The sequence below is a fragment of the Colobus angolensis genome, unplaced genomic scaffold (assembly GCF_000951035.1).
Source record: "Colobus angolensis palliatus isolate OR3802 unplaced genomic scaffold, Cang.pa_1.0 Scaffold111, whole genome shotgun sequence".
NCBI classification, from domain to species: domain Eukaryota; kingdom Metazoa; phylum Chordata; class Mammalia; order Primates; family Cercopithecidae; genus Colobus; species Colobus angolensis.
This window is the reverse complement of record NW_012112142.1, coordinates 3,477,035-3,489,244: the sequence shown is the minus strand read 5'-3', so window position 1 is coordinate 3,489,244 and position 12,210 is coordinate 3,477,035. Positions and strand designations below refer to the sequence as shown.

Sequence of the window (12,210 nt, the reverse complement as noted above, 5' to 3'; positions counted from 1 at the left end):
TAAAGGTAAGTCAGTAAACTAGGTATGGTGGCTCCTATTAAGGAACGTGGATTTAATCCTTACGTGAAAATGATGCCCACTAGGTCCTCCTAAAAAACCAGCTCGCTCTTTTCTATATTGCTTAGGGATTGCCAACTAATGGAATGTTACGGGAAAACATATATTGGGAAATTTGAGGATATTAAAAAGAGAAAGGAGTGTTTTTACCATTATATGCAATGTAGGTAAAACCTGGAAGAAGAAAATTGGATGATTCCTAATTCCTAACCTCAATGAAAAAACTGACAAGGACAATAAAAATCCTGCTACATAAAATCATTAAGAAAGAATATAATATAACACCAGGGAATTTATCAGTCTTCTAGACAGAAGTTACTAATATGTTAGTATCACATGATTCTAGTTTTGCTAATTATACAATATAAGCATCCATGTTTTAATCCATTCCTTATTCCACATTTATTAATGAAACTGACTCAGTAAAACACCAAGTTAATGATATTGAATAAAAAGTGCTAGAATATGGTTAGAGCATTCAAATAGAGATTTCTCTAAAGAAGACATATAAATTGCCAAAACGTATATGAAAAAATGCTCAACATCACTAATCATCAGGGAAGTACAAATTAAAATCACAATGAGTTTTCACCTTATACATCTTAGAATTTATTATCAGAAAGAGAAAAGACAGCAAGTATTGGAGAGGACACAGAGAAAAGGGAACCCCTGCACACTGTTGGTGGGAATGTAAATTAGCACAACCTTAAGGAAAACAGTACAGAATTTCCTCAAAATTTTAAAAACAGAATTTGCAATCTACTCATCTGACAAAGGACTAATATCCAGAACCTACAAAGAACTCAAACAAATTTACAAGAAAAAACAAACAACCCCTTCAAAAAGTGGGCAAAGGATATGAACAGACACTTCTCAAAAGAAGACATTTATGCAGCCAACAGACACATGAAAAAATGCTCATCATCACTCACCATCAGAGAAATGCAAATCAAAACCACAATGAGATACCATCTCACACCAGTTAGAATGGCGATCATTAAAAAGTCAGGAAACAACAGGTGCTGGAGAAGATGTGGAGAAATAGGAACAGTTTTACACTGTTGGTGGGATTGTAAACTAGTTCAACCATTGTGGAAAATAGTGTGGCGATTCCTTATGGATCTAGAACTAGAAATACCATTTGACCCAGCCATGCCATTACTGGGTACATACCCAAAGAATTATAAATCATGCTGCTATAAAGACACATGCACACGTATGTTTATTTTGGCACTATTTACAATAGCAAAGACTTGGAACCAACCCAAATGTCCATCAATGACAGAATGGATTAAGAAAATGTGGCACATATTTACCATGGAATATTATGCAGCCATAAAAAAGGATGAGTTCATGTCCTTTGCAGGGACATAGATGCATCTGGATACCATCATTTTCAGCAAACTATCACAAGAACAGAAAACCAAACACCTCATGTTCTCACTCATAAGTGGGAATTGAACAATGAGATCACTTGGACACAGCAAGGGGAACATCACATACTGGGGCCTGTTGTGGGGTGGGGTTGGGGGGAGGGATAGCATTAGGAGATATACCTAATGTAAATGATGAGTTAATGGGTGCAGCACACCAACATGGCACATGTATACATATGTAACAAACCTGCACATTGTGTACATGTACTCTAGAACATAAAGTATAATAATAAAAAAAAATGGCAAAAAAAAAAAGAATACCATTTAATCCAGCTATCCCACTCCTGGGTAGACATCCAAAGGAAATGAAATCAGTTTGTCAGAGACATCTGCACCACCGTGTTCACTGCACCATTATTCACAATAGCCAAGATATGAAATCAACGTTAAGTGTTTGTTAACATATGAATGAAAAAAGAAGATGCAGTATATATACACAATGGAATTCTATGCAGCCATACAAAGAAGGAAATTCTGTCATTTGTGACAACATGGATGAACCTGGAGGACACTGTGCTAAGTGAAATAAGCTAGGTACAGAAAAGCAAATACCACATGACCTCACTCATTTTTAGAATCTAAAATGTTGATCTCATAGAAGTAGAGAGTAAAATGGCGGCAAAAAAAGCTGGAGTATTTGGGAGCAGATGTTGGGGAGATGTTGGCCAAAGGATATAAAATGGTATTTACATAGGCGGAATAAGTCCAAGAGATCTATTGTACAACATAGTGACTATAGTTAACAATATATTGTATTCTTGAAAAATGTTAAGAGCGTGGACCTAAAGTGTTTTCACCATAAAAATGATAACTATGTAAAGTAATGCATACATTAATTAGCTCGATTTAGTCATTCCACAATGTATATATACTTCAAAACATCATTTTGTACACAATACATACAATTTTGTCTGTAAATAAAAATAAACAATGAGTAAACCAAAGAAAAAGTTGCTGAACAAACTTATACAGTCACAACCACGCTTTATGAATGCATCTTGATCACAAGATAGGGATGAGAAAGCAAACTAACAACTTAGCTTCCTCCATCATGAATTAGTAGTATATAATATCTTATAATCAAGGGAAATAAGCACCTGCTACCCTGTGATAAACAAACACAGGTAATTCTGTGTAGCACTAATCTCCAAAATAATTAGACTCTCAAGCCTCCCCTCCCCCAGCTTTTTTATATAAGTTATTACTGAATCTATAACCAAAGAATGACTTTTAGCTCTCACTGATATATGACCCTGGATGGGAAAGATAAACATTAGTCGGTCATTTAGTTTTTGACCACCTAACACATTCCAAGAATAGTAATAGTATGCGGACAAGCAAAAGGGACTGGCTTCCTTCACATTATTTCAGATTTATACTTACTTTCTTGGTATAACAATTTATCTATTGCTGACCTTTTTCTTTTATTTTCCTTTTATTAACACATTTTTATTTTTATTTTATTTTAGAAAGAGAGTCTTGCTCTGTCACCAAGGCTGGAGTGCAGTGGTGCAATCACAGCTCACTGCAGCCTCTAACTCCTGAGCTCAAGTGATTTTCCTGCCTCCATCTCCCAAGTAGCTGGGACTACAGGTATGCATCACTATGCCTGGCTCATTTTTCTTTTAGTTTCCAGCAACCAAACCTGTCTTCATTAAAGTGTCTTTCACTTAATTTCAAATCTTATATCTCTATTAAAAGATACATATATGTATATACATAAAATCTCCCTTCCAAAATGAACATCCCATATTTCATCTGTATTATATTTCTTAACTTTGGAACAATAATTTCTGAGCATATTTTTGTGAGAACCACACAACCAAAGTGCCTTGAAGGTTTCATCATGTTCTCAAATAAATTTTTTGTTGTGATTAATTAAAAATACACACCTGGCAAAAAATGATTAGAAACATACATACAGAAAAATGTTTCAATAATTGTTTTAAGTTAAAATAGAAATAAAGCACCATTTTCACTTCCAAATTTTTTTTTTTTTTTTTTTTTGCTTCAGCTGTTGTTTATTGACATACAGGTAGGCTCTACAGCAACAGGCCTGAAGGCGCTGCAGTAGTGGGGGAAAATGGAAGGTGGAGGGTGGAGTGTTTGCCGCAGGACAGCTGAGTGGAGGGCAGGACAGCTGAGTGGAGGGCGGGGACAGGTGCGAACTGGGGAGGCCCAGGGGGCTGGGGAAGCAAGTAAGGGCCAGGGCCAGAGTCAGCTTCAATGGAACAGCCCCGTGCCCTAAGGCCCCTAACTCTCTAGCTGTTTCCTGACCCCAGGCCAGGGTTGGGAGTCCTCTGGGCATCCACTTTTTCTCAAGGAACTGGACAGAGTATACACAGGAAATGAAGCTGTCACCCTCTTGCCATCTGGCTCCAGGGTCCTCCAGTCCGGCATTCCTCCTTCTTCCCTTGATTGGGTGGGGCCACATGATAGGCAGCCAGGCTCTGGGCTATCCCACTAGAGCAGGCTGCAAACACAGCCATGTTTCAGCGAGGCACTAATCTTCTTCCCTGGTGTCCCAGCCCACCAGTGCCACATTACAGCCCAGAGTGAGTTCTACAAGCATTGCTGGCCTAATGGACGGGTTGGGGGAAGGGGATGGGACAGGGGCTGGAGGAGGGGCTCTCAGGTTCATCGGCACAGGAACAACACGCATGGTGTTGGTGAAGCCGGAGCCAGGGCGCCATCCAGTCAGCACAATGACCACATCTCCCTTCTTGAAGAAGCCTCGGGCCTTGCCAACATTCATGGCAAAGTTCACCTGGAGGTCCACGTCCTCAGCCCAGGCCTCCTGGACTGGGTCCTTGCACAGCACAGGGAAGATGCCACAGTACAGGTGGGCCTGATGAGCTGTCTGGGGATTCCGGGTCACAGCAATGATGGGGGCACGTGGTCGGTATCTGGCCACCTGATGAGCAGACCTGCCAGACTTGGTGAGGACGATTATGGCCCCACTGCAGCACTTGAAGGAGGCCTCCACGGCACCCATGGCGGTGGCTTCTGTGGGGTCGCTGGTAATGGGCGCCAGGTGGCGGAGTTCCTCAAATAATTGCAAGTGGTAGATGGCGGCCTCTGCCTCACGGGCAATTAGGTGCTGCATGCGCACAGCCTCCAGAGGATAGTCCCCTTTGGCTGTTTCTCCAGACAGCATGATGCAGTCGGCTCCATCCAGAACTGCATTGGCCACATCACTGCCTTCAGCCCGGGTGGGGCGGGGCTTCTTGATCATGCTCTCCAGCATCTGAGTAGCACAGATGACAGGCTTCCCAGCTCGGTTGCACCGCCCAATCATCATCTTCTGAGCAAGGAAGACCTTCTCCGCAGGAATCTCAATGCCTAGATCACCACGAGCCACCATGATCCCATCACTGGCCTCCAGGATTTCATCAAACCTCCGAACCCCCTCATGATTCTCGATTTTGCTGATTATCTTGATGTTCTTTCCCTTCTCTCCCAGGACCTTCCTAACTTCATGGACATCAGCTGCCTTGCGGATGAACGACGCAAACACCATATCGACATCCTGCTCGACCCCAAACTTCAGATCCTGGATGTCCTTTTCCGACACAGCAGGCAAGTCCACAGCAGCCCCAGGAAGGTTCACACCCTTCTTGCTGCCCAAGGAGCCACCATTTTCCACCTCCATCACCAGGAAGTCAGCACCTTTCTGCTTCACCTGAAGAGAAATAAGCCCATCATCCACGTAGATCTTGCTGCCCACTTCTACCACCTTGCAGATGTTCTTGTAGTCCAGCCATAGGATGTTCTCGTCACACTTTTCCATGTAGGCATTATCAAGCGTGATTTTGAGAGTGGCTCCCTTCTTCAGCTCCACCTCTGCAGTGCCGCTCCCCTTGATGAGCCCAGTTCGGATCTCAGGCCCTTTAGTGTCCAGAGCCACAGCAACGGGCCTGTAGAGGATGGGGTCAGAAGCAAAGCTTTCTGTGGCTGTGCGCACATTCTTGATGGTCTTCGCATGGTACTCATGAGTTCCATGAGAGAAGTTCAGACGAGCCACATTCATTCCAGACTTAATCATCTCCTTCAACGTCTCCACTGATCGAGAAGCTGGGCCAATGGTACAGATGATGCCAGTGTTCCGGGCTGTGATGGGTGGTGAGTCAATGTCCAAGCGGCACATGTGCTCCAGGAATGTGTCAGCCATGGCTGCATGCAGCTGCTGGGTCTGAATGAAGGCAGTCCCGGCTTCACTATGGGGCTTCGACATGGCTGCTGAGGTCCTCCGGCGCTGACCGACTCGGGCTACGCTGCAAACTGGAAGAGATGTGGATCCCAGGGACGTGCAGCTGCTGTGCCTTCACTTCCAAATTTAAGAGGAAAACCCTGCAAACCTAAAGAATTCCGGGGAAAGTTTGGTTCAAGATGCATTTCCAACATTATTCTCAATTGTGTAATCTACTTGGAAAATAGATTGACTTGGCAATATGAATCAAGAGCATACAACTTAGTAATTTCCTTTTTGGAAATTTCCCCTAAGTATGAAAAAAGCTATATGCATGAAGATATCCATACACAGTTTAATTTATAGTAGGAAAAAAATTAGAAACAAATATCCAAGTAAATTGTGTTAGAGCCAATCCATAGACTGTTATGAGGTCATAAAGGTGTTGTTTATGAAGATTACATAATAATTTGAGTAAATGCTTGTCATTTCAAAATTGACATTAAAAGAATAAGGATATTAAATTACATGCATTACATAATTGTAACTTTTAAAAAGATATATATAAAAGACTATAAAACCATGCCAAATATTATTAGTGGTTATATTAACTCAGTATTTCTAAATCAAGAATGGATAGGAATCATGACCATTATTTCCAAGGAACTCCTATTCAGGACCTTCCTTCAAAGATTGTTTCATTGACTCCTTCAGTAAAACTGATGCAAATTCCTGCTTAGATGCTGGGTTATAAAAAGAATTAGATTGTAAAGAAAAATGATAATTTGTTTCTTGTTTTCTAATTTTTTCATATTTCCTGAAATAGGCTAGCATTCACTGTGTAAAGTTAAAGTATAATAATTAGATCCATTAATATCAGCAGTAGTGGTAGTAACAATCTTTTATTAAGTATTTATTTCAGACATACTTTTTCCTTCAGTCTTCAAAATAGTATTGTTAGGGATGGAGGCAGTGACATGCACCTGTAATCTCAGCAAGTCAGGTGGCTTAGACAGGAGAACTGCTTGAGTGCAGGAGTGAGAAACTAACCTAGGCAACCTAGTGAGACCCTGGCTCAAAAAAAAATCAAAATTAAAAAAAACAGTTTTGTTGGATAAATATTATTCTGACTTTATAGATGAGATAAAGTTATAAGTAGTACAGCCATAATTCCAAGCCCTCTTGATTGTGTGTGTGATGAAATCAAAGGAGGACAAAATTATGTCATGACAACAGAAAGACTGGTATTGACAGTAGCCAATCCTCAATAGTTAGGATGCCTTGGGTAACTGGCTTGAGGTTTTCATTCATTTGTTTGTTTCAGGAGTATTGAAAGATGCAGTCATATCACAAATACAGAGAGACTATTACAGAAATGTTCAATTTTATGCCATGGACTTTATGTTCATTCTTTGTATAAGAATGAGTTGTAGATGAGATATGGGAAATGTATTGTGACTGTCAGATACATGGAGACTAAGTGACCTCCTCTGAGTTAGAGAATCATAGTAATTATTCTTTGCTTACCCTCCAAATGTAATTTTTAAATTTATCTTTCTTTACCATGTCCTAATAGAATTTTGATATGCAGCAAATTGTCATTTTTATAGACATTTTTAGCCACTAAAGAGTCTCCATATGACTCTTAAAAAATTTCTCATGAAAATAAAAAAGTCAGTCATTAAAGGCAAGATACAAAACAAGTTTTCATCATAGAAGAGACCACTTCATTTGTTTTCATGCCAACTCCTACTAATGTCACTCTAAGAATGAGAGAAAGAACAGGGCTGACTGGCTGCCTTTTACTTTTTCATTTGAAGTTTGACAAATCTATGCTCAAAGCATCAAATCAAATAGTTCAGAGAGAGAAGTGATCATTATGCAAGATTACATGTGAGAAAAGATACAATAAGTTAATTAGTAAGTTAATCATGTCCGAACACTACACCCTGAGCTTGGCAAACATTTGAACAGGGAATTTCCTTTCAACTGCTAATGCTTATACAATAATATATATTAAACACTAAATCAGTTTTAGAGTTTGGTTCAGATATTGCTACTAATTAGTTTTGGCTGATATTGAAGTATTTTGTATGCTCCATTTATAAAAGCACTGTTTGCCCATCTGTTCATAGGTTGAAAGTGATTAAGGATACTTATTTTGGCTGTTGTAAAAGCCAAATACTTTTCAAGCTGAAAATTTGTGACAAAACCAGATCAGGTTGCCAAGTTCAGAAATATATGAAAAGAGATCTGTGATGCCTCCCTCCCCCAATTCCTCTTCCAACCCGCATTATCGAAAAGTAAATATCACCACTTTCCTGATTAGACTAGCATGCCTGCTTTGTCCAAATGCTTTGCAATTTAGTTATAATTTACACAATTTACTCTGATTTGGATCTTCTGCTACCAAGCTGTGTCGAGGGCTTTCGTTTCCTGTACGTGCAGCCTTGAAGTAGAAACATGTGATACTCCTGTGCTTTGAATGTGGGATTTGAAAGTAACTTGGGTAATGAGTGGAACAAGTTGGTGGCCTACTTTAAACTCCTAAATGATTTCTGTTAAGTTTGAAAACAATGCATTAAATTCAACATGGGTGATACAGATTTTTAAGGGGAGGGATGTAATACATGCTCCTGAAATTCATCTTTTGTCTCATTATTATTTTACTATTCAATTTCCAAATATTCCCAAGGGTTCAGTACTTCAAGCTAGTAAAACCTGTTCACTTCACAAATCAGAGCAGCATTCCTAGGACTTTCTAAAATAAGATGCACTCCTCCTGAAGTGGAAGATAATGTCACTTTAATTCAGGCAAATATTAAAAATAGTTTAAATACCTAAAGGAGATGTAATTCTTGGGTGCCTTCTGTTCTCTTTTTGTACCCTAATCATTCCTCAAAATGCTACTCCATGCCAACCCCCCAAAACAAGTGCCCTCCTATTTTTGACTGTTTCTAGGTCCACAGCAATCTGTTTAACTAGATCATATCAAAGGATGGAGATTGATATCCCATTTAAAATCTCTAAGAAAATTTGAATTTCTGGGTAGGATACCTTTTACCACCTATATAGATCCCTAGTTAGAACATTTCAGGTAGTAAAATGCTTAAGGCACTCAATATGGGAGAAGAGAATCAGGCATGGGTGCAGGAGGCAGAAGACGTTTTCCAGGTGCATGATATCATGTCTAAGGAAAGAGAGGTTTTATTGTTATTACTGCTACTGCTGCAGCTTGGTTTCAATTTTCCAACAGATTTTCCTCAAAACAAAATAGAGACTTTTAAAATTCCAAATTCAGTACAAAAAACACAATCATTTCTTTCCTCCTGGCATAGATAAACTTTCTGTAGGAGCACTACTTATTATAAATTAAGTTGAAATTATCATTTCACGTAATGGAAAAGCAAAACCAGGAATACTGTTTTTATTCAAATTTAATCAATTCTGATTTTCTCTTTCCAACTTTTCAGGTTCAGGGTGTACATGTGCAGGTTTTGTATATGGGTATATGGTATTTTGTGTTATGGAGTTTTGGAATACAGATTATTTCATCACCCAAGTAATAAGCACAGTACCCAAAAAGTAGTTTTTTGATCCTCACCCTCCTCCCACCCTCCACCCTGAAGTAGGCCCTTGAGGTCTATTGTTCTCTTCCTTGTGTCCATGTGTACTCAATATTTAGCTTGATTTGCTTTTTTATTATTATTTATTATTTCAGTAGCTTTAAGGGTACAAGTGTTTTTGGTTACATGGATGAATTGTATAGTGGTGAGGTTTGAGATTTTAGTGCACCTATCACCCAAGTGGTATTTGGTTTTTCATTCCTGGATTAATTCGCTCAGGATAATGGCCTCCAGCTGCATTCATGTTCCTGCAAAGAATAGGATTTTGTCCTTTTTTATGACTGCATAGTATTCTATGGTGTACATGTACCACATTTTCTTTATCTAGTCCACCACTGATGGACATTTAAGTTGATTCCATGTCTTTACTATGGCGAATAGCATTGCCATGAACATACACGTTCATGTGTCTTCATGATAGAACAATTTATATTCCTTTGGGTACATACCCAGTAATGACTGCTAGGTTGAATGATAGTTTGTTTTAAGTTCTCTGAGAAATCTCCAAACTGCTTTCCATAGTGGCTGAACCAATTTACATTCCCACCAGCAGTGTATAAGTGCTCCCTTTTCTCCACAACCTCACCAGCATCTTTTATTTTTTGACTTTTTAATAGTACCCATTCTTACTGGTGTGAGACGGTATCTCATTGAAGGTTTGGTTTGCATTTCTCCAATGATTAGTGATGTTAGGCATTTTTTCTATGCTCATTGGCCACATATATGTCTTATTTTGGAGAAAATGTCTGTTCATTTTTTTTTAATGAGGTTGTTTGTTTTTTAATTATTGATTTAAGTTCCTTATAGATTCTGGATATAAGACCTTTGTCAGATGCATAGTTTGCAAACATTTTCTCCCATTCTGTGGGTTGTCTGTTTACTCTGTTTATAATTTCTTTTGTGTGCAGAAGCTCTTTAGTTTAATTATGATTGATTTGCCAATTTTTGTTTTTGCAGCAATTGCTTTTGGAGTCCTAGTCATGAAATCTTTGCCAGGGCTGATGTCCAAAATGGTATTTCCTAGGTTTTCTTCTAGAATTTTTTATACTTTTAGGTTTTACATTTGTCTTTAATCCATCTTGAGTTGATTTTTGTATATAATGAAAGGAAGGGTCCAGTTTTAATCTCCTGCATATAGCTAGCCAATTATCCCAGCACCATTTATTGAACAGGGAAAACTTTCCCCATTGCTTGTTATTGCTGGATTTGTCAAAGATCAGATGGTTGTAGGTGTGCGGCTTTATTTCTGAGTTTTCTAACCTACTCCTTGGTCTGTATGTCTGTTTTTGTACCAGTATCGTGCTGTTTGGTTACTGTAGCCTTATAGTGTAGTTTGAAGTCAGGTAGTGTGATTCCTCCAGCTTTGTTCATTTTGCTTAGGATTGCTTTGGCTATCTGGGCACTTTTCTTGGTTCCATATGAATTTTAAAAGAGTTTTTTCTAATTCTGTGAAAAATGATATTGGTAGTTGATAGGACTAGCATTAAATGTGTAAATTGCTTTGGGCAATATGGCCATTTTAACAATACTGATTCTTCCTATAAATGAGCATGTTTTTCCATTTGTTTGGGTCATCTTCGATTTCTTTCAGCAGTGTTGTGTAATTCTCATTGTAGAGATCTTTCACCTCCCTGGTTAGGTGTATCTGTAGGTATTTCATTCCTTCGGTGGCTATTGTGAATGGAATTGTGTTCCAGAATTAGGCTGTCAGCTTGGACATTGGTGAATAGAAAGACTAGTGATGTTTGTTCATTGATTTTGTATCCTGAAACTTTGCTGAAGTTTATCAGATCATGGAACCTTTAGGCAGAGGCTATGGGGTTTTCTAGGTATAGATTCATTTTGTCTATAAGAAGAGATAGTTTGACCTCTCTTTTTATTTGGATACCTTTCATATCTTTATATTCTCTTGCCTGATTGCTCTGGCTAAGACTTCTAGATTCTGACTTTTTTAATCAAGTTAATATATAATGCATTTTAGGGAACTCTCTTTAACTTAAACATGTCAGAAACTCCATTTTATTGTACCTACATGTTTTACTGGTAGGATACTGAAAAATATTACCATTGAAGTCAACTGAAATAACTAGGGTGTTTATGCCAAAGGTGTGATGAGGGCTGATTTTTCAGTGGCACAGTGACCAGAGTTGTCAGTTTTTATCTATGAAAAAGGGAACATAGTAAATTTTCTGCTCTTCATCCCAACACAGTTATTTATTCTTCTTGGGATACTTCTGCTCCCAACCCAAACTCTAGTCAGTCATGGAGAAGAGCTGACTTTACCTACTCCCATCCATCTCTCTCACCTCTGCTCAAAAAAGTGTGAAAGATAAGATACTTTATCTCTAGAATAGGGACTTTAGATTACAGGGCTCCAGAAAATAAATAAATGTCCACAATTAAGGTGATTCTAAAAACAATTTCTAATATTATACTCAATGTTTTATTCCCAACCATGTATATATCAGGGACTACCATTTCCAAAAGACTGGGGATACCCTCAAGCAAGAACACACAGAATGATGGTCAGACAATCACAGGCAAAGCGTATTAGAGCAGTAGAACTGTGGACAGTCTGAGAGTAACCTGGATTAGAGAGAGATAGGACCCTTTGGCCCCCTTCCCCATGCTTTTGCCTCTCTATTCATCCTCTTAATGTGTTCCTCCATGAAAAAGCAATTGCAAATATAATTTTCCCTGCCAGAGACTTAATTCTTTCTTATTGCACTATTAGGTAGGATTACTATGTTTTAAAGAAGAGAACTTATGTGTGTTCTGTTTCTCTATTCTGCTTGCTCCTCCTTGGACAATTTTCTTCTTATTACATGCAGAAGTCACACCTATACCTTCCTCTTGAACCAGGCCCAGTTGTCCTCTTTCCCAGCTGCTGATTTCTATAGTC

At 38.8% G+C, this 12,210-nt stretch overlaps 1 protein-coding gene across 7 annotated transcripts; it reads right to left on the bottom strand.

Annotated features, from left to right (window-relative positions):
* Positions 1-3,479: 3,479 nt before the first annotated feature.
* LOC105522194 (pyruvate kinase PKM) lies at positions 3,480-5,812 on the bottom strand. Of its 7 annotated transcripts, none has more exons than XM_011956675.1 (2): positions 4,419-5,812; positions 3,480-4,020 (listed from the first exon to the last, which is right to left on the bottom strand). In XM_011956675.1, exons 1-2 carry the CDS (start codon positions 5,725-5,727, stop codon positions 3,986-3,988), a joined length of 1,344 nt encoding a protein of 447 aa, XP_011812065.1. In that variant the 5' UTR covers positions 5,728-5,812; the 3' UTR covers positions 3,480-3,985. The 7 variants fall into 7 exon arrangements, with proteins under 7 accessions (XP_011812065.1, XP_011812030.1, XP_011812057.1 ...); XM_011956640.1 differs by having other exon boundaries at positions 3,480-4,938; positions 4,987-5,812; XM_011956667.1 differs by having other exon boundaries at positions 3,480-4,935; positions 5,239-5,811.
* Positions 5,813-12,210: the final 6,398 nt, after the last annotated feature.